This window comes from Sipha flava, unplaced genomic scaffold (assembly GCF_003268045.1).
Source record: "Sipha flava isolate LNK unplaced genomic scaffold, YSA_version1 49_pilon_pilon, whole genome shotgun sequence".
Taxonomy (NCBI): Eukaryota; Metazoa; Arthropoda; class Insecta; order Hemiptera; family Aphididae; genus Sipha; species Sipha flava.
In genome coordinates this window covers 1,253,473-1,278,105 of record NW_020273360.1, presented here as the reverse complement: position 1 = coordinate 1,278,105, position 24,633 = coordinate 1,253,473, and the positions used below count along the sequence as shown (strand labels likewise).

Here is a 24,633-nt window from a genome sequence, read left to right as displayed (position 1 = left end):
CTTTATACGTCGTCCATTAGTATAATATTTTGGTATTCATATATTTTTTCTTTTATATTAATTTCACACTAAATAATAATTTTTAATACATATCTTTTCATGAAAAATATTAAACATTTATTATTAATTCAATACAGCTGGAACGTGTTGTGGAAAAATATTTTATATTAAGAAAATGCTGTTATTTAAAACTTAGTATCATATATTTAAAAAGAATTCAATAAAAAACTATACCTTTTTAACTAAAATAAAAATCTATATATTTTAAAAAATATTCTTATTTGTCTTAGTGTTTTCATAAAAATAAAATATTATAATTTTCAAATTTATTTTGAATTTTTATTTAAATTCTAATAAGTTGTTTTAGTATCGACAATGATGAAACTAATTTAAATTAATGCAAACAACTGTAGCTGTTATTCCTAAAACTGTAATAATATTATGTTTTTTTCTAAATTTTTTGTTGAAGTTAATGAATGATTATTATTTTCATTTTTCTGTAAATGTACTATTAAAAAAAATAATTCAGCTATCATTTCTAACAATTAATTTCTATACAATTTATTTAGCATTGATTTATATAAATTTTTAAAAAAAAGTTATTAATGCATACTCAATCCGTGCCTTACTGGCCCAATAAAAGTATTTGCTAAATAATTAAAGACATGAATAAAACTTGATAAAGAAGCCACTCAAGAATGGCACTTTTATTTGAAAATTATTATTTAGTTTACTATTTTGCTCTCTTTCTTTGTTCAGATTATATAATATTTCAAAATATAAATTATCACAATAATGATATGAAACATATTATTTCATAAATTGCAATTTTATGTAGATTATAGGTACATTATGTTTGTTATTACATTCACTTAAAATATAAAATTGTAATTAAATGCAACAGTTTTTTCTGTTGTTTAAATTATTTGAAATGTAGTTTTTATTATATGGGTACTAAAGAAATTGTCGTACGTTAATTAATTTGTTTTTCCTTCAAAGACTATCTATTCATATATATATATATATATATATATATATATGATTTATATATGATTATGAATGGGGACATATTCATAAACGTTTGTGTTTAAAAAGGTTTAATACTCGATAAATTTCAGAGAAACACGTGGTTTATTGTGTTACAGTTTAAATATCAATAAAACTCATCATGAAAAAAAAGTTTATGTTCATTATTATTTTTAAAACACAAAACACTATACTGTAAATATTATTTTTGAAGTAATACATACATCATATTAACGATCGTTATTTTACACAGAAAATATTGAAAAATTGGCAATGTGCCCTGTTACAGTTTTATATAAAAAAAAAAAAAAAATCAACAATTTCTTATAACCCTACAGTGTTTTTTTTTTCAATATCATATTTTAACAAGTTAAATAACATATTTCTAACATCACTAAAAATTTACGAAACCAAATCTTTATATTAAATATGTATTCAATTTGATACATTCATGACTTTGAATAACTTTCGAATATCTCTGTTAAAATGAATAAAATTCGTTCAGTTTCAATGATACAACACAACGGAGTAATGTTATTATTGTAAGCGGTATCATTTTTTAAACAAAATTAATCTTTGCCATGTACAGGAAACTCAAAATACTGTAATATTGTTAGATATAACACGGCATTGTTAAGATCTGGTGATGCTATTTCGTTATTATTAAAGGTTCGCTATTGATGAAAAAACACATGGGATGAAATTTTAATTGTTTTAATAATGGATTATCAATAAATATTCATTTTTATACAATACCGATTTAAGAATACTGTGAACGTAAATATGTTATTTTTTCCACAAAAATCAAATATTGTATTTAAAACATTTATAAACATTTGTTTTGTAAATATATTATGATTAACCGATGGAACTTTCTAGCTGTCTAAATACGTTATATTAGTAATGTATTATAAAATAAGATGACAAAAAAAAAAATTAAGGTCATAATGATGTATAATTTATATATTAATATATAAAATAAGCCTTTTCGGTGACTCATTAAGGAGTTAATCTAAATTTCAAAGAGATAATCGAAGTTTTGTGAATGTTTTGAATTTTATAAAGTCGTTCCTGAACAATCTTTACAGTTCTTTAAATAATAATAACTTATTATTAATAAGTATAATTTTCAAGATAATTACTTTTTAGGAAAACTATTTAATTGGCAGGAATTTAATTCTTACGTTTAAGTGTCAAGTTTTTATATCTAATATAATGATAGGTCTTGTTAATTAATTAATTCATTAGATATTAATGAACGACAGATTATTTGATTTCTAATAATATTAAATGAAGAAAAATTAATATTTATTATAGAGAATGACTAAAAAGTATTTAGCATTAGTTTAGTACCTACTTGAATACAAAAAAAGTTCAACACCTTAAATAGCTAAATAAGTACTAAATTTTAATTTTACATACTACATAATCTGTGTAAATCACATTTTATTATATTCTCATTCTCATTTATATTAGTAATAAGTTAATAAGATGGTTTTATAAATATATTTATGTTTTTTTTAAGTATTAAATATCATTATAATCAATGAATTAATTATAAAATAATTGCTGTCATATTGATATACAATATTGATGTAAAATATAATGTCTATATTTTATATATAGCCCTAATATTATGAATCATAATTAGGTGATATTTAATAAAGACCAGTTATAAAATTTTTTAATACGCCAAGTATGTGATCGTAGTTGGGTAAAAGTAGTTTATTCAGCGATCAATCGTAACAGATTACAATATTATATTAAACTTCTATTAGAGCAAAAATAAAAACCTGACAGTGAAAAAAAATGTCTGCATTGATAAATTTCCAAAGATACACGCGTTCATATGTCATAAATATAGAAAACTAAAATCTTTAAAAGTTTTGAATACTTATGTATTTATAATTTGGATGGCAACAGGGAAGAACGATAATAGTAAATATTCCTGAACTAGTATTACAGTTTTAAAGCTCAGAACATTAAGATATAAAGAACAAAATAATTGAGAAAAATGTATTATGGTAATACAACTAATTTTTGATAAAATGAATAAAATAAAAAATTTAATTTACTTTTTAAAACAAATTACAAGTTGTTTTAAAAATCAGATTTTTTCAATTTTTTTTTTTTTAATATTATTGTTTTTTCCTGATCCCTTAATTTAATCATATGTATGAAAGTTGATTTAAATAAGATAAATCATTGTAATGTGTTTCGCTCATTTTTAGGTTATTATTGTTTTTTTATTTTTTTTTTCTTAAATAACTTAATGACTATACTCAGTTGTGTTAAAAAAAAGTAAAAATGTTCAAATCGTATTATGTTACCCTTAATATATTGTAATGTACAGAATTTTTTTTTACATTTAAGGTACTAATAGGTCATTATGTTTTCATAATTATGGTTTTCAAATACCATATATATGTAGAATTTAGTTTTAAATTTATTGAACTCGAAAATTGAATTGTAGCTTTTTATGATATATATATACAGTTGGTACACGCATATACAACGATCTAAGGTGATTCGTCAAGACTTATTATCGAAGTTCTATTCATTATTTTAAGAGATCGGATTCAAGAGAGTTCAAGATTATTTCAATAAATTAAAGCTTATCACATTAATGAATTTTATGAAAAATTTTACTTGAGTTGTCTTTTATGCATTAATGTATTTTAACAAAAATGAAAATGCCATTATTGCACATAAGACTAAATTTAAAAATACTCTATTTACTCCTATAAAATCAAAATTAAATAATTACCAAGATTTATTACTTATATAAAAAGCTTATTAATAAAACCAAACTAGTATAGTGCTTTGTATTTATGACGTTATTGCCAAAAAGAATCTCAATTATTATTTTCTGATATTAAATTTAAGAGTATGTTTAAAAAATGTACCTATAAACAAATAATAAAATACCATATTTTGGACAACGTAATAAAATCGATTATATATTTTTAGATTTTTCTTTTTTCATTCAAGTTATTTTTATTATTTTTAAATTTATTTGCATAGACATTATTGAAAAAGCAAAAGGTGGATAGATAAGATAAATTAAATATTATTTTTCTGACATGATTTTAATTTTACGTACGTATACTATATATTGCAAGTTTCATAATAAGAACGAATTATTATTGTCAAATATTATTTATACAATTTATACAAAATATTTAGTCTCCGATATTGATAAGGTGATTAAATAATAATTCACCAAGTTTATTTTTCAGTACAACGGTGAATCTAATAAATTTAATAATGAATAACCTATATAAGAACAAATACGCACGTTTCAAATTTAATTCTTAATTTCTAATACTTTTGACATAAAATGACACTTATAAGCATGATACAATTTTAAATATTGATAAAAATATTTGCCAACTTATTAATTTAATAAAATAATAAAGCAATTTTAAAAGTCATTAAAAAAATTATCTTAAAAAAAAAAAATTAACATCATTATGAATTTATGTTCAACCGTAATTTAATTTTGTTATGAATTTGTACATTTTTAAAGACCCCCAGAATATTCACAACCCTAATTGTATTGTATTGTGGAGCTAAAACTAGTGGTTTAATTCCAGTGTTGTGTTACATTCGTAATATTGGCCTAGACGTGTCACAAAGATGGATTATCGACCGTTCCATTCATGTTATATTCAGTGTATGTTACCGATACGGGTACCTACCGATTGTATCGATTCTGGTGGGCGTCTAGCAAGGACGTGTCTTTTATTTAGTCCGTAAATATTGCTTCCTTAGGGTAGGTGATTAAGTTATTTATATATATAATATAGAATGTCGAGAGACATAGTTGACGAAATGCCTGAAAGGCGAACTGCGTTTTTAATTGGAAACCAACTTTTAAATGTCTTCATTTTAGTCTTATCTTCAAAATATTTTAGTTAAACATGTAAATAATTATAAATTCATTGAATTATCACTGTTAATTCACTGTCATAATTTGGAAACAATTTTTCCTAAAGCTGACATAGCTAACTGCACTATTGAGCAAACACTTTTTAAACTAAAACTCATCAAGAACTATTTAAGGTCCAGCACGAATGAGGATAGGTTAAATTTAGTTTATTAGCAATGGAGACAGAATTAGTTAAAAAAAATGTACTTTGATGATATAGTTAAAGATTTTGCAGCTTAAAAATCATGATGAAAGACATTAAGTGTGTAGATTAATAATTTTAAAGTTCTTAAAAAAATGTATTATTCTAAAGTATAACTTTATATTATTTGTATTCAATTAATATATTAATTTATCTTATTTTTGGTACATATATAATACATGGATCATGTATTAATACTATATTTCTATTTTATATTTATAATTTGTAAATTGATAATTTGAAAAAAAATATCAATAATTAGTACCTTTTATCAAAGCATATAGCTAGTTCTTAACATTTCAATACTATATTATAAATTGATGGTTTCAAAAATAGTAAAAGATTTTGTAAAAATATAAAATAAAGTAATTCATTTATATAGGTACCTAAAAAGGCAGCAATATTTTATTTATTTTTTTTTTTTTGCTTACATCAGTACAATAACTAAATCCAGCACTGATAATAATAATAATTATAGTAATGTAATAAACATAATATGACGAAATACACATAAAAAAAAATTCATATACGTTCACTAATTTATCAAATAAACAATTTAATTTTAAATTTTAATTGCTTAAAGACAAACATAACTAAAGTTTATAAAATATATTTTTTTCATAACAGTATCTGAATACCTGGATAATCTGTCATATAAGCACTGCAGAATACGCTGCATGTAATTATATGAAACTTAAACCCAAAGCTATTTTAATATAGACTACTGTATAGGCTTCCCGTTAATTTTATTCCAAAAACCATATGCAAATATTTAAACAATATATTACTACAAAAATACATTTATATATGTTATTTGTAGAAACTTAAATGCATGGCAATATTTATAGTGTCTTAATAAGTTAATGTGATACATGTATTGATCAAAGGAAAATATACGATTTATCGATTTACTTTCTTTAATAATAAATAAACAATAGGTTGCGTTCAGCTAAAGAGACATACTAAATGATTTAAACACCCGAAAAAATATTTGAATATCATGAAATAAATATTTATTATCAATATAATTTACACAAATTAAATAAGTAATGAAAATAAATTATAATAAAAATGTATTTTTATATTTATTTTTTTTTGTTTTTTATGTGTTAGTACTTAATATCGATAAAATATAATTTAAATGTATACAAAATGTGTAAATACACGTGCCTCGACTATGACTTATTGTTTTTAAAAACAGTTTTAAGTCGAATTTTAAAACCATTGATCCATTAATATATAACGACAAAAACACCATTGCCAATATGATATCCAAAATCAGGAACGGGTAGGAACTCATAGAAGAAGAACCATTAACATAAAATCATAAATGATTGTTAAAAATAGAAATATTTTATTAACTATCTATTTATTATATTTTTATTACATAGCATGCATTTTAATATAATTTAATACCTCAATACCATTTATAAAGAATAATATTAATGTATTTTTCCAGATGTTGGGCTTTTAATAAAATATAAACATATGTGCAATATGTATAGATTTAACTGGCATATCACGTTTTTTGGGATTCTTTATAGTTTGATACGGGTAATCTGTAAAGTAAACGCATGAGTAGAGAGTATCATATATGAAAAATTAATGGTTCCGCTATATTATATCTTACAGCGCAATGTCATGAACATAAAGGCATTCAGTTTGAACTGTTAAATAGATAAATGTTGAAGGTTAGTCAAGAATCGAGTATATCTAACTGAATTTTGGTGGTAAAATAAAATTTTTCATGAAAAAATTCATATAAAACTCCAATATACCATTTTAAAATATTTAAATTTTATCTTATTCTCAAACAATTCATAAATAAATAAATATTAATTTTGTTATATTTATATATATATATATATATATATATATATATATATATATGATATAAATATTTATTGTTTATTGTAAAAAGTACCAAAAACAGGTGTATGGGTTACAAATTAAAGATTTTTCAAGTTCCAAATACATTAGGTTGTGTACACTAGGAAAACTAAGAGTGAATTTTAAAACTATGTTGTTCAAAATATATAAGCTAACAATGCTTCACGGTACAACTTTTTTTAACTCATCTGTGCGTATAATTTAATGTGCACCGACCAAAGTAAAAGTGTATATTAAGACTTATTATCTCGTTAAGGTAATTTCGAGAATGTTCTAGACAATCGACGCCGATATATATATATATATACCGGCTGGTCAGACGCTCAGTCAGTCAGTCCGTGAGTACAATCCGCGATATATTCGGCAATTCCTCCGCAATTGTAACGCGTATCGATATTTGTACATACATATTTATATAATATAGTGTCTATTTTAATTAAATTAAATTGTGAGTGATTTTTATTACGTAAATCCCACACTATAATACATATAATATTTGTAATTTTTTTTTTCGATTTTAGCCAACTCATACAACGGGAAATATTAATGCCTCCTATTATCTATAATTAACGCATTGTTTCAATTTTTATATTTCTTATACTTAGAATACAGATAATATAAATAAAATAAAAATAAACCTCTAGTCAGATGTACATACAGTAACAATATAGACATGTTATTCAACATTGTAAAACTAAAACAGTAGGAAATCCATTTTATATGACATTGTCAACATGCGGCGACCTGGCACGGCAGTAAGCAACTACAAAATTATTATAGCATACAATTATTTTTAGTCTGTACTTTAATTCGGTAATCAAAGTGATTTGTTTTATGTGATTTATATTTTGTGGCTTTTTTGTGCGGTATTATGTAAGACTGTGTACCTATTGTGACTTGTGACTCGTGTAGTCGTTTAATATGTGCAAATGTTACAATATGCCTCCTTACAACAGTAGCCAGTATCAACTTTGTTTCCTAATTAAAATTAAATTTTAAATTAAAAATATTTATTTCATTAAATCATAATATTTCACAATATTACCAATATTACTAAATAGTTAACAAATTCTTACTATGTCTTATTCTTCTTCATACGGCCCTAATACTCTTTAAGAGTTTTCACCGCCATAACTAAATCACTCCATTTGTCTCTGTCCTGGGCTAACTCTTTCCAATTTTGGACTCCCATTCTGTGCAGGTCCTCTTCCACTCCATCTAACCATCTTTTTCTTGGTCGTCCTCGAGGTCTTTTTCCCGTAGGCTTCCATTCCAGGATTACTCTATTTATATCATCTTCGCTACGCCGCCACATGTGGCCCAGCCATTGAATCCTTTGTCCCTTCATAAAGCTTACTACTGATGCCATTTCCATTTCTTCTTGCAACTCTTTATTATATTTTCTCCTCCGTGATCATTTTTCATTATCATACACTGGTCCACATATTACCCTCTATATTTTGTTCTCAAAAGTTCTTAGTTTTCTTTCGGTATTGCTTGTGGTAGTCCATGCCTCGCACCCATATGTGATGTGAGTATGGGTCTTATTATTGCTGTGTACAGTCTTGCTTTCGTTTTTTTTGGAGAATACTTTTGACTTTAAAAACTTATTCAGAGCGAGAGCTTCTCTTTCTGCTTTAACTAACCTTACACCTATTTCACTAGCCCAATCATTGTTTTTACTCAATATTGCACCTAAGTACCGAAACTCATTGGTTCAGCTCCATAATGTGTTTCCCTAATCGTAACATTGTCTGGGCTATCTGCATTTAATAGTTCAATAAAATATTCTTTCTACCTTGCCACTTTTTTTTTAGAATCCATGATTACATCATTGTTACGATTTCTGATGATTTTCAGGCTTGGGTTGAAAGACTTGTACTGTTTTATCGTCCTGAAAAAGTGTCTGGCCTTACCCTGTGAGTGATTATTCTCCGCTTCTTTTAATATCTCATTGAGATACTTCCTCTTCTCTCTCTGAATGATTCGTTTACAGTTTTTCTTCTCTAAAGTATAAAGCTCTCTTGTGATTATATTGTTTGTACTGTCTACGCTGATGAATTTTTCTCGGGCTATCCGTCGTCTTTCTACTGCTTGTCGGCATTCTTCGTTATACCATTTTTTTCTTTGAACATTTCATTTTCCCTATGTGTCTTACTATGAGTTGGAATAAAATGACTTAACCTTACTCAAAGAAATATTTACAATATATAATATAGTATAAAATCTATTATTCTATAGATTCATAAATAGGCTGATATATATATTTATAATTCTTTTTTTTAACTATTCATAATACCTTCTATTTTTATTAAATAATTACAATTTAAACAAGAATAAATAATTTATTTCGTACTATTTTTTTAAATAAATCTTTAATAATTAGAATTATTCAAAATTAATCGATTTTAGAACCATTACTTTTTTTTGCCACATTTCTTGCCATTAATCAAACTATACCCGAATAATACGAAACAATGAAAATCAAAAATGTGTAAATCTGCGTTTTCTATTTCGTGCACCACTTTAACGTTCGAACACAACTAGTATTTAAATATAGTATGAGTGTATGGTAAATCAATGGCATGATGTTAACTATAAAATATCAAGAAGTTTTACATTATTGATAAGATAAACGTTTCAATCAAAATTTTATCGACGTATGTATGTATTAATCAGGTTTTTTTTTCAATATTAAAAGGTATGAGAAGCCAGAAAAAGAGCATATTATGCCGGATTACGTATTTATGGGAGCTTATTAAACGTGTTTTTCAATGTTAAAAGATATACGAGTACCAGGGACCAGAAGCAATTCATGTATTAAGAAGAATGGCGTATTAAGCGGAAGCGTATTAATGAGGTATTACTGTATATATATATATATATATATATGTTACAGTCTAAGTATTGAATCAGTTAGTTTATGAAATCACTAGATAATTTATGTAATAAATAAAACGTTTTTATAATGTATATAATTTATACTTTAACTAGTTATTTTATACATTGCCAGACATCACTTCGTTAATGTGTCAAATTGATACATTCATACATGTACAATATCGTTATTTTACTGTCCATTATAGCAATAAATCAGATAAAACTGATCTTTTTGTTGTTGGAGACTGCAGTGTTCATGTATGTTTATCGTGTAAGATAAAATTATAATTGTACATTTATTATTATTAAGATTATCAATAAAATTGGTAAGGTTCAAAGTTTAGTAATAGTCTTACAGTTACACGCGTTCAATGTTGGTTCGTCTGTTTCTACAATAGCCTTGTATGTACAAATAAATAATTAATTAAATTTAAAATAAATAAAACATTATAATATATTTTAGATTTTAATGAATTTTATACTTAAACACATCAAATTAAAATTGTTTAGAATAACTATGATAGATATTCTATGACATAATTAGTTAAAGTATAAGTGTAATGTATGATTTCATACTTTAAATCAGGGACCGAAACCTTGATGAATTGTACGGTTCCAGTTTCGGTTCGGTTCCTAAAAAAAAAAAAAATCGGTTCCGGTTTTGATGACGATTCTAAAATAACTAAACTAATTTATTAAATTAATAAAATTTTTTAAATAAAATAATATTGTTGTTTTATATTAGACATTATATTTGTGTATGAGTGTATAAAGTACATTGCTACAGTTATAAACTAATAGAATAATGTATTCTAAATATTTTTCAACTATAGATTAAAATAATTAATTGTTTATGTAAATTTATTCTTTAGAGTGTTCAGTAATGAAAATAAAACTGAAACTGATCACACAGTTGATAAAATTGATGCCACAGAAATAGTAGAAATAGATATTGATCCAACAAACATTGAAATGATAGAATTAACAAATGTTTTGGAATCACCAAACATAGAAAAGTCTTTAGATTTCTCATTGCTTCCCCATCAAAGATGAGCAGCACACACCTTAAATTTGATTGTTGTGAACGATATACGTGAAACTGAAAAGGATGTTACATATAGACTTATAAGTAAGAGAGTGTTTGGGAAGTGTCAAAAACTGTTTAACAAACAAAATCAGTCAACGCTTTATGCTGATTAAATAAAAAAAATACCTAGGTCGATATCTTATTACACCTAATTCAACAAGGTTATTACTTATTAATTATAAATTAGAATTTTTTTGTTTTGAATAAAAGTATTTAAAAATTAAAGATGTACAAATAATTGTCTTAATTGTATTATTATTTTATTGTATGTCTAGGTGGAAATCTTACTATGATGCCATAAAATGTATTGTGAATCATATAGAAAAAATTGAAATGATCTGTATTGAGCTGCAATTGCCAATTATTTCAAAATCTTGTGAAGTTGCGTTAAATGAATATTGCAAAGTAAATGAGAAATTTAATCTATTAATTTAGTAATTTTTACATAGTTATTACAATATCATTTTTTATAACATGAATTTTATTGTTTTCCGAATAATATTAGGTTATGAAACCTATATCTCAGGCCTTGAATATACTACAGGGAGAAAAATATGTGTTATTAGGGTACCTGCTCTCCACAATAAGTGTAATAAATAAATCATTAAACGAGATGAACAATTTATATTTTTGTAGACCGCTAGTTAATGCATTAAATAAAGGTACAGATAAAAGGTAATTAATTTTAATTGTGAATATGAAATATATATATATCCATCCATGACTTCAAAATATTTAAATATTCAAATATGTCATCTAATTATGCGAAAAAAATTTACTTTTAGTGTATTATTATTTTGTAAATTGCTATTATATTTTATAGATTTCAAAGATATACTGAATCTCAATCATGTCAATTGGCACCTTGTTTAATATCCAAATTTAAACTTCACTGGACAGATCCAGATAAGAGAAATGATATTAAAGAAGCATTATATGGATATGTTAGTGAACAAAGTGTTGAAAATTCACAAGAAAGTAATCTAACAGATTCAGCATTTCAAAATATTGATACTTTTTCTGATGACAATGCTGAGGATGATTTTTTTAGTTTTAATGAAACTGTAATACCAAATAATGATAATGTTATTAAAACTATCATAAATGATTATTTTACAAATAATAATATAAAAAATGTTAATGTTAATATAACCTAACCACAAATTCTCAAAAAGCCATATTTAGAGTTTAATACTGCAGTCCATCATCTGATCATGTAGAACGCTTGTTCAGTGCTGGGAGACAGTTGTTCGAGAAAAGAAGAGCATCGATAGCAGGTAAACATTTTGAAATGACCCTCCTCTTAAAGTTCAATGAAGTTAAATAACAGTTTTAATTATTATTATATATTTTAGTATATATTTATTATTATTTCGAATGAATTGTTTTTTCAACTATCAACATATAAATATATGTTATGCAAAAGTAAAAATTTAATTTGATTTAACAAAATAAAGAAAATTAATTTTAATATTAAGATTAATGCTACCTATTTAAGTTTAAATTTATAGTTTAACTATATCTATATCACTAAAATGTGTATGCTAAAATAATAAAATATTATCCAACTATTTCAACTTATTTATTATCTTTTTGTTTAAAATATATATATTATATTTTAGTATTTTACTAAGTAGGTATGTAAAACCTAGTACCTATCTATTTAATAAAATATTTAGTGATTATTTAATAAACACAGTAATACTCCATTTCAAACGTACACACACAAATAGTATCTGTTTGCAAGGCTTGATTAAATAATAATAATTCATTATTTTTACGTATTTATTACTTATTAGTTATTATATAAAGGTAACTACTGTTCTTTTTTTTTAAAAATGAAAACTTCAATGAAGTACAATAATATACTGTATAAAATATAAACATTTGTTCTAGTCATGGTCCAAAAATTAGTTTTGGGTTTCAGGGTTTGTAAAAATATAAAGTATGCGTAAAAAAAATTAACTTTTTTTTTAACTTAATAAAAAGTTTAAAAAAATGTGTATTAACTTTTAAATTAACTGAGTTAACCTATAATCAAATTAACTTTTAACTTTTTATTATTGGTGCATATTAACTTAACTTAACTGAGTTAAAAAAAAATTATTAACTTGCCCAGCCTTGTAAATAACATTCGTAAGTAATTTATGAACTACCTAGTTATTTCATAAAATAAAGGAATTCAATACTTTAACATATAAATCCCAAAATATGTGTAATTTAATTATTTATTTTTGGGTGTTTTTTTTTTTAACCAACTTCAAGTAAACTTGAGTCCCTTGAAATTTATCGAAAAAGAATTATATAATAACAACAAAAATAATAAAATCTGTTTATCTAGTTATTAATTACCATTAGTTATACTATGGTCACTAGTTATACTACTAACTTACTAGCAGGTATCCCCCCCACCACCAGTTCAACGTCTGATATCCTCTAGAATTGAACGCGGTAAACAATAAAGAGACATAAGGCACCCTATGTACGGCCAAAATGACCCCACTTCCCGTCTGAAATCAAGAAAGTCTTTCCTAAAGGTTAGAAGGTTAAAGCTTAGTACTGAAGAGCTAACGGAAACACCCTTACTAAAGAGGATATGTGAGTGGAAAAAACTGATAACGGACATCAACAGTAAAAGATGGATGGAACCATCAGAAAGACTACCTCCCAGTAACAACCTAGAATGGCTAGTATGGAAGACACTGAACAGACTGCATGTTGGTGTAGGACGGACAAAAGAAAATATGAGAAAATGGGGATATGGAGATCAAGACATAAATTGCATATGTGGACAAGAGCAGAAAACGTTACACCTACTTGTTTGCCCACGAGGGCCAAGCCCATGTACACAAGAGGATCTTATGATAAGCAACAAGAAGGCGATAAATACAGCCATATACTGGACAAAAGAAAAAATATAATTATTATGCAATGAAGACATGCAATACTTGTTACCATCATTTTAGTGTGTTACTATTATTTGTATTTTACTTATTTGTTATTAATTATTTAGTTTTGTTTTATAAATTACACGTTTATTTTAATTTTAAATATATGATGCCTGACACGAGAAAAAAAAATGAATAAATATATTATGAACATATTTTTTTGGGCAATTAAAGTAAAAACATGCGACGAATGTTTTGACCATTAATGAAATCAATAATTTATTTAATATTAATACAAATTAAATTAAATATCACAACAAAAATATATCAACATATCTGTTGTAAAAATGTATATCATACATACAATAATATGTAACTAATTAAATTAACTTGGTAAATCTAGGGAATACATTTTAAAAAAGATTTCCAAGTTTTTAATATTTTTTTTTTTATCTATCAAATCACTTCTGAGAAGAACTTTTGAGACTCATCTTTCAAGTGTTATATTCGGAACTTTATATATATATATATATATATGTTTTTATTGATGCCTTGGGAACTTTTACGACAACCTGCAACCTGAGCCATACTTAACATAGAACTACTTTGAAACTTTGTTTGCTATTGTTTTTAAAAATTGTATAGAGTAATACTTAAAACTGTATTCAAAAATCGTTACGAAAGAATAAAGTATATTGAATATAAAATGTAATTAAAATAAAAATATCTAATAAATTATTAATTATTAATTTATGATAGTTAATAAGCTTCAAATTCTAATCATTATTTTTCATAGTTAAAAAATTAAAATAATTTAAGTAATATATAATTAAAAAAGGCTGTACCATTAGTAAAATTAATTAGATTGAAGTATAGAAAACACATGATCCGCAACAGGAACACTTACAATAAACGAATTTGCATGAATTCCATGTATTCTTTTAACTTTATTTATTTGTTTTAAGCAAACAGAAATAAGTTTAAACAAGTTCAAGTGACATAATTCATTTCGTGCTATAAATTTCGACAGTTAAACATTATATACAAGCATTAAATTAAACCATAAAAACCGTTAAAAAGTGAATAGCGTCTATAAAAATAACTTAGTATGAGACTGCACTTCTTAACATACTTTATTTTGGACATTTAACCCATACTAACGTATGTAAAAATAGAAAAATAATCATTTTCCGCCACATAATATAAATCATTGTACATGCAAATACATATATATATAATACTATTAAACATCTCATAATTATTCATAATCATTGAAAATTACGTAGAATAAAAATGAGCATATATTATATACAATTTACAATGTTTTGATATATACTATGTATTATTATTAAAATCTCAAGGTCAGTTTTAAAGCTTAAAATAGAAGCACTATAGTCATTGGGTATCTATTACACTAATATCAATACTGACAATATAATGGTGGTTTTCATAAAGTATCTCTTATAAAATAAGTAACTTTGGTTTCAAATGTATTCTAACAGATGAAAAATGCATTTGTATATAAAAAAAAAAAAAAAAAAAAACTAAAAATTATAAATCAAAAACAGATTATAAATTGACTATTTTTATAAGATATTCTTAATTTTCCTTATTTAAAATTAAATTCATGGAAAATATTTCTACTGGGAATTAAAAAGATTATTTTGCATAATATGTATAAAGATAACCAAAACGATTATAATTAATATCGATATTTTTTGTAACTGAGAGATTATAAAGGTGTATAACATACAAAGGTTTTAATTATTTAACATAAATAGTGTGTTTGGGTCATTTGAAATAAATTAACCATACAAAAATGAAAAAAATAAACAGGATTATACTTTACGGTTTATATACTTTATATTGACAATTATAAATTTAAATTCAAACTTCTTGCTTAAACATAGTGAAAAGTATATACAACTTTCAAATATAAATTTTTAAAATAAAACAACTCAAGTGATATTGGTTATATCAGAAGTTTACATCTATACAAAAATTAAACATTGACAGAAGTTAATATTTTTTAATAGTGTTAAAATAGTATAGATCGCTAGTTAATAATAAAATGTATATTTTCATTAAAATAAGTTAAAATATGTATATATTTGCTGATGAAAGAAAGCTAGTTAGATTAATTAATTAAGAGTATTAAAATGAGTATTAAAAATCACCAACAAACAAAATAAAGTCCAACTGTCATTATACTAATAATCAACGATTCTCGTGTAGTTAGTAATTAACTAATAATCATAAAATACCAAATTAAGTTTGTCATAAATTATTTTTGACGATTTGTAATTTATTATCTATTAAATGTAGTTGAAATATATATATTATACATTAATATATGATATTTTAAAATTTAACTTTAAATGTTTCATACTCAATTAGAGTCAATTATTACAAAGTTTAAAATAATATATTATGTTTACTCATATTTTATTTGTTTTATTTTTATTTTTATTTAAATACAATTAAAAAAGAATAATTGTAAATAAAGTAAACTTAATAAAATATAATATATTGTATTCTACGATGTAAACGATTGTAATTTTATTAAATTAATAGGATATTTGGTTTTCAAAAAAGTGTGTAGTAAAAATAAAAAAACGAATTTAGTTTTCAAGAACTTCTAAAATGTTTTGATGAACTTTGAAAATTAGGATTCATTTTTTAAGACTAAATATTTTTTCCATAAATCATCTGAGGAAGCTTTATCGTTTGTGATATTTTTTATACTCCTAACATGTTGTGCTTGGAGTATTTAGGTATTCAATTCATGCCTTCTACTTCTGCTTATAGTTTTAGAGCTGGGTTCATTAAAATTATTAAGATACTATTACTCCCACCTTATCTCTTTAAGAACTAAAATTCTCAAATATTATGTAAAATATGATGTCATATATAAGTGAAAAATAACAGTGATTTTTCTTTGATTTAGTCCTTCATAAAATTCACATTGGAACTATTGTATACAATTAAATATTGTGACCACAAAGTATTATCGGTAGATAGCTTATTTCTCCTGAACTTTTGCTATTTTTCTAAAACTATTTTTTCTACTGTCGTTGTACCAATTTTTTATTGATTATATATTTTTAATAGTTAGTAAAAAACACCTTTAAATGTTATTGTCAATTTTATACAATAAATCGTGTTGATTTAACTCTATAAACATTTTAACTTAAAGCAAAATAATTTAAATAACCATGAAATTAAGGAAATGTAAATAAGTGAATTAACGAAGACAGATATTGAAATAAAATATTATATACTTAAACATCGAATTTTATAAAAATGTCAAATATAAATATTTATATAAGTATAAATGTATGCACAAAATAATTATTTTTTTATTTGGTATTTTAGGATTTAAAGAACCATTAGCGACTTAATTCATAATATTTACCAGATTCTAGTTAATTTTATTTTTGATCGATATAATGATAAATTGCTATAGTTTGACGTTCAAAATCAGTAGTGAAATAAATAAAATCAAATGTAATATTACCTGGATGGTACAATCTTTTCGACAGCTGTTGAACTGTGTTTGACATTAGCGGTGGAACTATCATTGGTATTTTTTGAGCTAGATGTTTCAGACGTAATGGGCGTTCCAGGCTTTATATTGTCCGTTCTCATTCCCGTACTGTCGACCATCATTTGTCCGACGTTAAACTGTAAAATAAAAATAAAAAAAATGAAATTAAAGATCATATTTTGCGAATAATAGTCGATACGTGAATATATGGGAAATAAGTGGCGTCGGTTTGCCCAACACCACATTAAACCACGAAAGAAAACAATAAAATCGTCATTTCTACACTCGCCTGAGCCCCTATCGTCCTTTTGCATATCAAAACTTTCTAAGTGTGTGTGTGTGTGTGTGTGTGTGTGTATGTATACGTTATTATGGTTAGTGTACTCATGTCAAACATAACACATAAACACAACTTTTATACTTTATAATATATTATTACATAAACACCCTCACGATATAATTGTTACAACATACAATTGTTTTACTTAATCTCATTGTTTAGCTACAGTATCATATTTAAACAAATTTGGACTTGGTATATTATCATCTTCATTGTAATATAGATTATAAAGGATGATAGAATAATTGAAACTAATTTGGCAAACCTGGTGCTATTTTTACTTAAAAATATTGATGCGATTTAATTGAATAACCGCTTTGGGGAATAAAGAGAAAAGTGAATTTTCATTTTTTCATGTCAAATTATTTTAAAATGTATTTATGTTACGAATAATTTTATACATAAATATAAATTTTTTTACCACAATTCACCTTTTTAATACACAATATTAACAAAATCATCAGAAATTATATTTAAGAAAACATTTAAAAGTTGTTTTACTTATTATAATATGAATATTTTCAATATTTTGTAACATAAAATGTACAAAATCTAAACTCAAATAAAATATTTCAATTTTAAAAAAATAGTATAGAAATTGAGATAATATATCTAATTAAGAAAAATCACTTAAAATTAATATAATAATTATGATATACATGTAATGTGATGTATTTATCAATTTATTTAAAATTAGTTATAAAATTAGTATAAACATGCCCTCAAATTTTATATATATTCGTGATGTTCATAAAATTAAGAATTCGTGTTTTTCCATTTAATTAAATGAGTTATATTCATTTAGTACGGGTACAATTGATTATCTATTTTATTAAACCATGTCTTACAATAAATAAAAAATTATTATATTAATTTCATAAAAGTGACAAATAGGATATGTTTTATGAAAAAAAATCTAATTACGATAAAATATATGCATAGTAAATGGTTTATTTCAGTGATATCGGAACAAAGTTTTAGAATGTGTATGAAATGATAGTCATTTGTCGGCTGAACTGTGCCCTCGTAATTTTAACACATTTTTCGAAGTTTTGGAAATTATACCTTTGAACTTGTACGTAATAACTAGTGATTGGACTTTCAAAGTATTTCAGGAATGTAGTTTAATTACTAAATAGGGTTAAAATTCTAAGATATTAAGGAAATAAAAAATAAAATAACCACGTTTTTTGTTAATCGAATGTATATACAATGAACAATAAATTTTAGAATTATTTTATTTGTCGAATTTATATTAATGAAACTCCTCAACAAATCGATACGCATTTTTAAATTATTGGAAATGTTTCATTTATATTATTATTGTTATTATTATGAGTGTAATATATGTGAGTGCATGTCAAATGACAATTGATTGCAATCATATAAATGACCGACCAATAGAGACATTTTGAACAAATAATGGTTAACACGCTCGTTTCTGCTCCCCGGGGAGCCTGAATTCAACATTTATAAACATAGTGCGATGTCGACGTAGCGGGGAAAATTCGTTCTTCATTTTCTTTATCGCATTGCAGTTATATTTTTAACTACCAATCGGATCAGATGGATCCCTTAAGAACGTTAAAATATACGAAATCACTACAATACGCCTATGCAGACATGTACGAAACTCATCTCTTAGGCACGTCTCAAGTGTAGCCTTATAATGAGCACTCGATTCTTACGTACCGTGCAAGTTTCAACGACGGATTTTAATCCTCAGTCGCAGTAAAATTGTACATATTTATAACGGTAGAATATGTTTTATGGGAAGGTAAGCAAGCAGAATACAATTAATAGGTACTTAATGTAAAAATGTCCACATTTTATTTTATAAGTACACTTCAGATTATCTATGGTTTATAATTAAATTAATATTACTATTCCAGGGATAGATCAACAGTTCGATAACTATGGTACAGGCTATTTCAATAGGGCACTTATTAGGGTTGAAACTGGATTATAAACGTATACCTTTAACAACAAAACACAATATGATTATATAATATGTGTTTTTAAGTTTATTCACATTGATCATTGAAAATATTAACATTTTATTTATGGAGGATTCATCTTACATATGGTACATCATGCAAATGTTTTACTGTACTTTCACTGTATTATACAATGAAACTAGTGGCATAATTTGGTGGGTGGCAACTGAGGGATTTTTCTTAGTCTAGTATTAACTTCAACCTATATTCAGCACACTTATAAAATATAAGAAGTCTTCGAAAGGCTAATTTTGTCAACAAATATTTAGAGTGGGTCAACTGACTTTCTTAACCACCTCCCCCTTTCACCACTATATCCACCTCAGTGCTACTCGTATTCTATTTAAGTTAATGTTTCTTTTACATGACAACAAGCTAAAAGCATATTATGTGAGGTATAAATAACTATAAACTTTTGTAATATAATTACGAAATATTTACTAAAACCGTAATGCAAGATAATTAAATAATATAAAAATGTAACATATTAATATACAAAGTTATACCAAATTAAAAAATACTGTCTGAGGAGGCCTAGACAATATAATATATTAGTTGCAACAGTTTGTTACTGGGTATAAGTTTATCGAGATATGCTTTAAAGTCTAGTTTAATAGCGATTTATATTATACTGATTTAAACTAAAAACTCCAAATGAAGTAATAATACATTATTTTGTTTTGTTTCTTATTATTTTTCTCTAATCATTGTTTATGTTACGGTTTTTTAAACTCCAAGCATCGTTCCATACTTTTATTAAACAGCTATAAATGTTCTACTAAGGTGTTATATGATTAGTAAATATTTAAATGTATAAGATAAATTATTAATTAAAGCTTATGATAATTCAAAAATTTTATTTAGACGATCATTGAAGCGTAATTCATTCATAAGTTCTTATATTTCGTATGCACTATACTTTGTAAAATATATAATTCATATAGTTACATATATAAGTTGTTGAAAATATATAAAATCCATCTATATTTGATGACGATACAATTTACATGAAAACTAATAAATATCTAGCAGTAATCTGGTAATAACAATAAATATAGAAGAAAATAATAAAAGTCTATTCATATATATTGAAAGAGTAGATTTTCATATATACTTAAATTAAAGTTTATATAAATGTATTTTGATACAGTATCACTTGAACTATATATTAAATATTTCTATCCTCAAAATAATAAAAAAAAAATAAATTTCTTATCGATCACACAATATGATTATATTCAGCTCTAAAACTAAATGTACCTAGCTATGTTATATAAGCAATGTACAGTAGTTTACAAAATTAGTTAGATATTTTTATAAATACAAATTGATTTCGATTGAAAAAATCCGTCTGGTAAGATGGTTGTCAAGTATATGGGCTTCGGAAGCAATTTTTTTTTCCATTTTGTTAGTTATGTTATTTGTCTATATAAATTTGAAAACAATGATTTATCATGTTATTGAAAAAAACGAATTAAAATGAAGATCGGTGAAATACTAGGGTATTGAATATTTTATATAATATACAATTGGAATTCATTTTTTTATTTTTGTCGAAAATATAGAATCTACCTATATCGTATCATATACGTAATAAGTATATAGGATGAGAGAACAAAAACATAAGTAATTTAATTTGAGAAAGAAGTGATTGATGACATTTTCGAATTGATAAGAATCATAAATATTTTTATCTGCTTTTTTTAACTATTGTAATAAATTTCAACACCATTTAAGTTTTAAATGCTTTAAAGAAGCTACCTGGGATTGTGATAGTATATAAATAAAAATAAATATATTCGAAAATTACATGAACGTCATTAATCGTGCGTTGTACTGAGATTTCTGAATCTGACTTAACGAATTCACTGGATAAAGGAATAAAATATTTATTTTTTTTTTATTACTTTATCACACGATAGAATACTCATCCATTTTGCATATATACTTTATTTACGTTTTTTTTTTAGCCTGAGGTCGTTTTTGCCCAACCCGTGTATTATAATATAATTTATTTATTATTCATTTGGTGGACTTATATGCAAAAAATCGTATATTTACAAGCCTAGAGCAAAGCATGCATATGAATCTATGAAAACTTTACAACGTGAAAATACAATACGCTACAATTGCATTACGGAAAGTATGGTTTGCATCGAATTTTTGGATTCAGAAATGTTCACTGAAAACTTTTTATACTTAATATAATAATTGAATGAAAATCGATGACAATAAGTCCATAACTGAATTAAGTTTTAGCACTATAGGAATTCTTATAAAACAATTTTGTTTTTGTTTTTGAAGTCCTACTTTATATAAACAGTACAATAATTTTATTGCAATTTTAACAAAACTCTTTTTAATTTTAATATGTCTATATTACTAATGATATTATTAATAATTGCAATTTCCTTGTGATTTCTTTCATTATTGTACGTAATAATAATGGTATAACACAAGGAAGAATAATAGGTTTTAACACCACTTTATTTTTCAATAAAATGATTATTTTTAATTTATTAGTTTTATATGATTTATTAGTATTGAAACCAATTTCAATTCCCAGTACAAATGTATCTCAAAATGTCGATTTGTCTACAAATATGAATAGATCTTGTCAAGCTAGTATAATTGAATGCGATCATTCTAGAGATATCTAACAAATCATTATCAAAAGGTTTAACTCAAGTAGAATTTCCCAATTGTTTTTAGTTCTTTTAATCGAAATTCATAACCAACAATCAAGTGTACAGGATTATTATATATGTAATAAATACCAATCCATCTTTAAATTATACAATTTAATACAAACTAGAATTATACAAATACCTATGAAAATAGTGTATGTGGAATTTTGTTAATTTAAGTTGACAAAAATTAAAATGAAATTGTAAGACTGTATGTTTATGATTTTAAGTATAATTTAAGTATAATCATGTATATTTATAAATTATGTAATCAATAGTTTCATTTGTTTTATTCATTAAATTACACGGATAAAATATTTATGGAACAAAAATGAAAATAAGGTACATTTTGTTGAATTCAAAATAAATATTATACATAATTTATAATATAAATACCTGTTTTGAAGTGAATAAAAACGTTTGTAGAAACTAGTATAGTGCAACATAAAACAAAACACGGAATATCAAAAATAAGTGTACTTAAACTATATTGTTTATAAATATAGTACAAAGTAACATAAGTTCCAAGTTTAAAAATTAATTTCCATTATTGGTTATAAAAAAGTTTTCGCAATCAATGTACGGCATTGTATGTATATTATATTTAATGTTGATTGCATAAGTCATAAAATATTTATAAAATATACATTTACCTTTATCTTACATTTAACATTATATAAAAATGCGAGGTTTTTAGAATCATATATAGCCAATTTTCCATTGTTAAACTCTCTATATTTGATAAGTGCATATTTTTAGAAAATAATATTATTATAAGTCTTATAGTCATAATTATAATGCAAAATGTTTTTTTTAAAAAAAAGAACAATACTTTTTTGATTTTCAAATGGAATTATAATGCATGGCGAATTTCATATTAAGGTAAAAACCTAACACATTGTAAGTGAAAATGCTTATGAAAAAAAAAAAGAAAAAGTTATCAGGTAAGTACACAAAATTATTTCAAAATTAGCTTTTAGCACCGTAACAAGTAGGTATTTAGGTCACATAATTTTATTACAAATGATGCGGGATATGTGAAAATTAAATATTTTGAAATTAAAAATGGTAACTACAGTAATACGAAAGAAAACAAATCTTAGTTATTCACCCTGGTAGCTGGACTAAAAAGTATAATTTTCACTTAGTCTCTAAATTGGATATTCTCATAGATTAGCGAGGCACAACTTCGATAGTTAAATTTAACGAACCAAGATAGCAATCATTTTGTTTTTAAAAACATAGGACAAAATATTTTACATGAATATTTTTTATCGTTGAACTACAATATTCACATTGTAAAATAGTTATTATATAGCATTTTAAAATTCGATTACATTTAACATTCCTAATCTCACCGGTTAATCAACAATGAATACCAAGATAATTATTTTAAAAATTAACACGAGCATGATCACATGATCAATTAATTTCGATGAGTTCTCTCTTTCGCAGAACTATGCAACTTTTAATTTTTGTAGTTGTGTAAAGTTTTTAAAATTCTAAATGTCACTGATTTTGATGGATGAGTGCTGCAGCAGTGGTAGTAAAGACAGCATATAAAACTTTTACTATGCTCGAGTGAGTAGACGGGTTGAAGGTCCTCAGTTTAACTTACCCTGTCCCAGACTTTCGATGTACGTACACCCATGCGTACATCATGCGAAATGTCCAGTTTTACTTAACTTTCGAAACCGAAATGTCAGCGACACGACATTACGGAATTTAATGGTCACATGACCGTGATTAATAACATTTAAGCACTTTAAAAAAAAAAATAATTTGTCTTTATCGCCTGGGACCTACTCGTATTTCCTGAAAATACGTACAAATAAATAATATAAAAACAATTAATCATTCTCGTTACCAAAACGTCGTTAACAGATCTGACACGACACTGTACACTCGCTATTTGTATATATATATTATTTATCTGTAGGTAAATTTTAAATATATTCCATTTTATTTTGTTAATGGGAGTAAACGAAACTTTTGAATTTTCGATGAATACAAATTAAAGCATTCATAAAATGAACATTACGAATAAATTGTTGATGTTCTAAAGACACTAACGAATTTAAATTTATAATATTTAATAACTAAACGTGCGTATAATAATAATAATAATAATAATAATAATAATAATAATAATAATAAT

General features: G+C 24.5%; 1 protein-coding gene across 6 annotated transcripts in view; it reads right to left on the bottom strand.

Annotated features, from left to right (window-relative positions):
* The window catches only part of LOC112690326, a 149,860-nt gene that overhangs the window by 65,002 nt on the left and 60,225 nt on the right, over positions 1-24,633 (bottom strand). For 3 of the 6 annotated variants that reach the window (XM_025564309.1, XM_025564310.1, XM_025564315.1), the window contains 2 exons: positions 17,422-17,588; positions 10,506-10,562 (listed from right to left, as the gene is read on the bottom strand). In XM_025564309.1, the coding sequence (XP_025420094.1) occupies positions 10,506-10,562; positions 17,422-17,588 (224 nt within the window). The remainder of the gene's footprint in view (positions 1-10,505; positions 10,563-17,421; positions 17,589-24,633) is intronic. The other 3 variants (XM_025564311.1, XM_025564312.1, XM_025564313.1) reach the window with 1 other exon arrangement.